At 49.0% G+C, this 2,500-nt stretch overlaps 1 protein-coding gene across 1 annotated transcript in view; it reads left to right on the top strand.

Annotated features, from left to right (window-relative positions):
* The window catches only part of LOC122252927 (uncharacterized), a 14,983-nt gene that overhangs the window by 12,072 nt on the left and 411 nt on the right, over positions 1-2,500 (top strand). The window contains exons 3-4 of the mRNA XM_043015628.2: positions 1-1,821; positions 2,099-2,500. The exon at positions 1-1,821 is cut by the window's left edge and continues 1,103 nt beyond it; the exon at positions 2,099-2,500 is cut by the window's right edge and continues 411 nt beyond it. Of these exons, the coding sequence (XP_042871562.2) occupies positions 1-1,821; positions 2,099-2,246 (1,969 nt within the window). The 3' untranslated portion in view covers positions 2,247-2,500. The remainder of the gene's footprint in view (positions 1,822-2,098) is intronic.

Genomic DNA, 2,500 nt, shown 5'->3' with positions numbered 1-2,500 from the left:
TCCACAGCAAAGACCTTCAGCCAATCCACTTCCTCCAACTATCATCTATGCTCTCCCTGCCCCTGTGCAGCCACAAGCAGATGCTGGACCTCCAGCACCACCACCCACAACTACAACCACCACCACGCGACGTCCTCCTCAGGCGTACCTACCTCCGTTCCGAGATGAAGTCAGACCTCAGAGAACTTACCGGCCGCCCGCAGCTTCTTTGCCACTGGAAACTTCAAGTGATGATAGCCTAAGGGACTGGAGACCGATATCAAGACCCAGCAGCCACTTAGGATACAGCAGTGACCCTCTCGACGCTCCTGGTGGAGGACGTGACTCTCGAAATGATTCTTCCACCAGTGTCCACAATTACCACTATCACTACCATATTTCAGGAAGCAAGGATGAGCTCTTCCAAACTGAGGGCAAAGCCAGTGCAGACAAGCCAAGCAATGACAGGATCAAAGAGTGCCAGTCTGGAATAGACTGTAGCTTATTTGAGCCTTCACACTTCCTCACAGCACCCAATCAGGACTCCAGTTTGAGCGACGACTCCTCCTACACCTCATTTGACCAAGAAAGACCAAGTGCAGACAGACCACGCCCCCAACCTCCCTTGAACCCACGCCGCCCGTCACGGGGTTATGGCCCCCCTCCGTCTTCAACGCCCGCAAACCCACCGACGCCCATGTATGGTTATGGTCCTCCTCGAACAACAACGCCAGCTAACCCTCCAGCCCCTATGTATGGCTATGATCCTCCTCGAACAACAACACCAGCTAATCCTCCAGCCCCTGTGTATGGCTATGGTCCTCCTCCAGTAACAACGCCAGCTAACCCTCTACCTCCACCTCCACCTCCACCTCCACCCCCACAAGTCTATGGTCCTCCTCCAACAACCCCTGCAACTCCTCCCTCGCCTCCCCCAGCAAGATATGGTCCTCCACCGCCAGCGAATCCACCTGCTCCACCGCCGACGCTGCCTCCGGCCGACCCCTCTCCTCCATCTCCCCCTCCCCCTCCTCCCCCCACCCCTTCGCCTCAAAATATTTATTTGGTGCCTCTTCCGAAACAACCAAAAGCGCCCTTAGACCCCTTTGCGTTCCTGAAGCCTAAAGCTGCCAAGAAGGCCAAGCCAGGTCAGCTGGTGGCATTCGGACCCCTGCCAGTCAGACGTCTGCCTGCCCAGACTGTCCAGTTTACAAACAATCAACAAAGGAATCCTACAGTCAACGACCAAACAAACCTCCTAACGCAGCAGAGGGACCAATTACAACGGCAGTACTTACAAAATGAGCAACAACTTTTGGAGCAGCGTCAGCAGTTGAGAGATTTAAATCAGCTGCAGATGCAAATTAGAGTACAAGAGATGCAGAGAGAGCAGTTGAAGAAAACGCTATTCAACCAAGTCAGCAAAGACAAGTTCGGAGGAGAATTCAAAAAAATATTCTACAAAGGCGCTGTGCTACTGGGTGCCATGTCACTCATTCCCTTCGCTGCTGGTCGTCGGCGGCGGGACCTGGAGGAATGGAATGTGAGGACCTCTGAGGAACACCTCGATAGAGCCACACGACTGTCAGCCTTCTTGAATCAATCACTTGCATTAAACCTCACCAACTCAAGCGACAACCAGACAGATGATGAAGTTGCGAAGATTCTTCAACTCGCCGGAATAGGAAACGTCACAGAGGCTGGACTGCAAGAACTCGAGTCCTTCTTCCCGCCACCACCAGTTATGAAGGACCCGGGCTGCCTCCAGCGGTCCTTCTGCTCGCTTATGGCCGGGCTAGAAGGAACGGAATACCATCATGACTTTTTGCTTCTATACCTAAAGTACGTAACATCAGTTTGTTTCTCTTTCGTACGTCGTACTCTGTGCTTGTTAATCAGCTCGAGATCATGCATTTTGAGCATTCTACTTTTATCAGATACTGTGACCTTATCATTTCCATTTTCTCTGAAATTACGTTCTCCCAGACATACAAATATCATTGCATTCAATACACAGAGCTTAACAAAATGAATACCCAAATTTGGAGCCTTATTCACCGTTCTATGTTAACAACTTCATCATTAAAACACAGCTCTAATATACCGTCCTTTTTCGCAGGATGTTCCCGGCCGAGAGAAGAAGCCCCATAGTAATGCAGGCTTTGAATTTGGCGGAGCAGAGAGACTCGGAGAAACAAACGGAAACTCCAGAACAGAACGATGGCTGTCAGGCTTATAGCTGTCCTGTGCCTGATAACTACCTTTGATTGCTCTCTATTAATTTCTTTCGTATTATCTCTATTAGCCTTTTGTAAGACAAAGTGTACAGATCAATTATTGTTAGAAAGAAACGATGATTGTGTAAAAGATTGTATAAATTCGTGTAAAATTCGTTTTCTGTATGAATGTCGATCTAGCATAGAATCTGTTTATGTAGCATAAAAGACATTTACACAGAGATTCTTCCTTTGCTTTTACTATTACGTGCTTTCCAGCTTTTCGAAGAATAACGACATCAGAA

Source organism: Penaeus japonicus, unplaced genomic scaffold (genome assembly GCF_977035675.1).
Source record: "Penaeus japonicus unplaced genomic scaffold, GWHDUDI00000001_assembly GWHDUDI00000035, whole genome shotgun sequence".
Lineage (NCBI taxonomy): Eukaryota > Metazoa > Arthropoda > Malacostraca > Decapoda > Penaeidae > Penaeus > Penaeus japonicus.
Note: the sequence above shows the minus strand (reverse complement) of the source record. Positions and strands in the feature narration are given on the sequence as shown.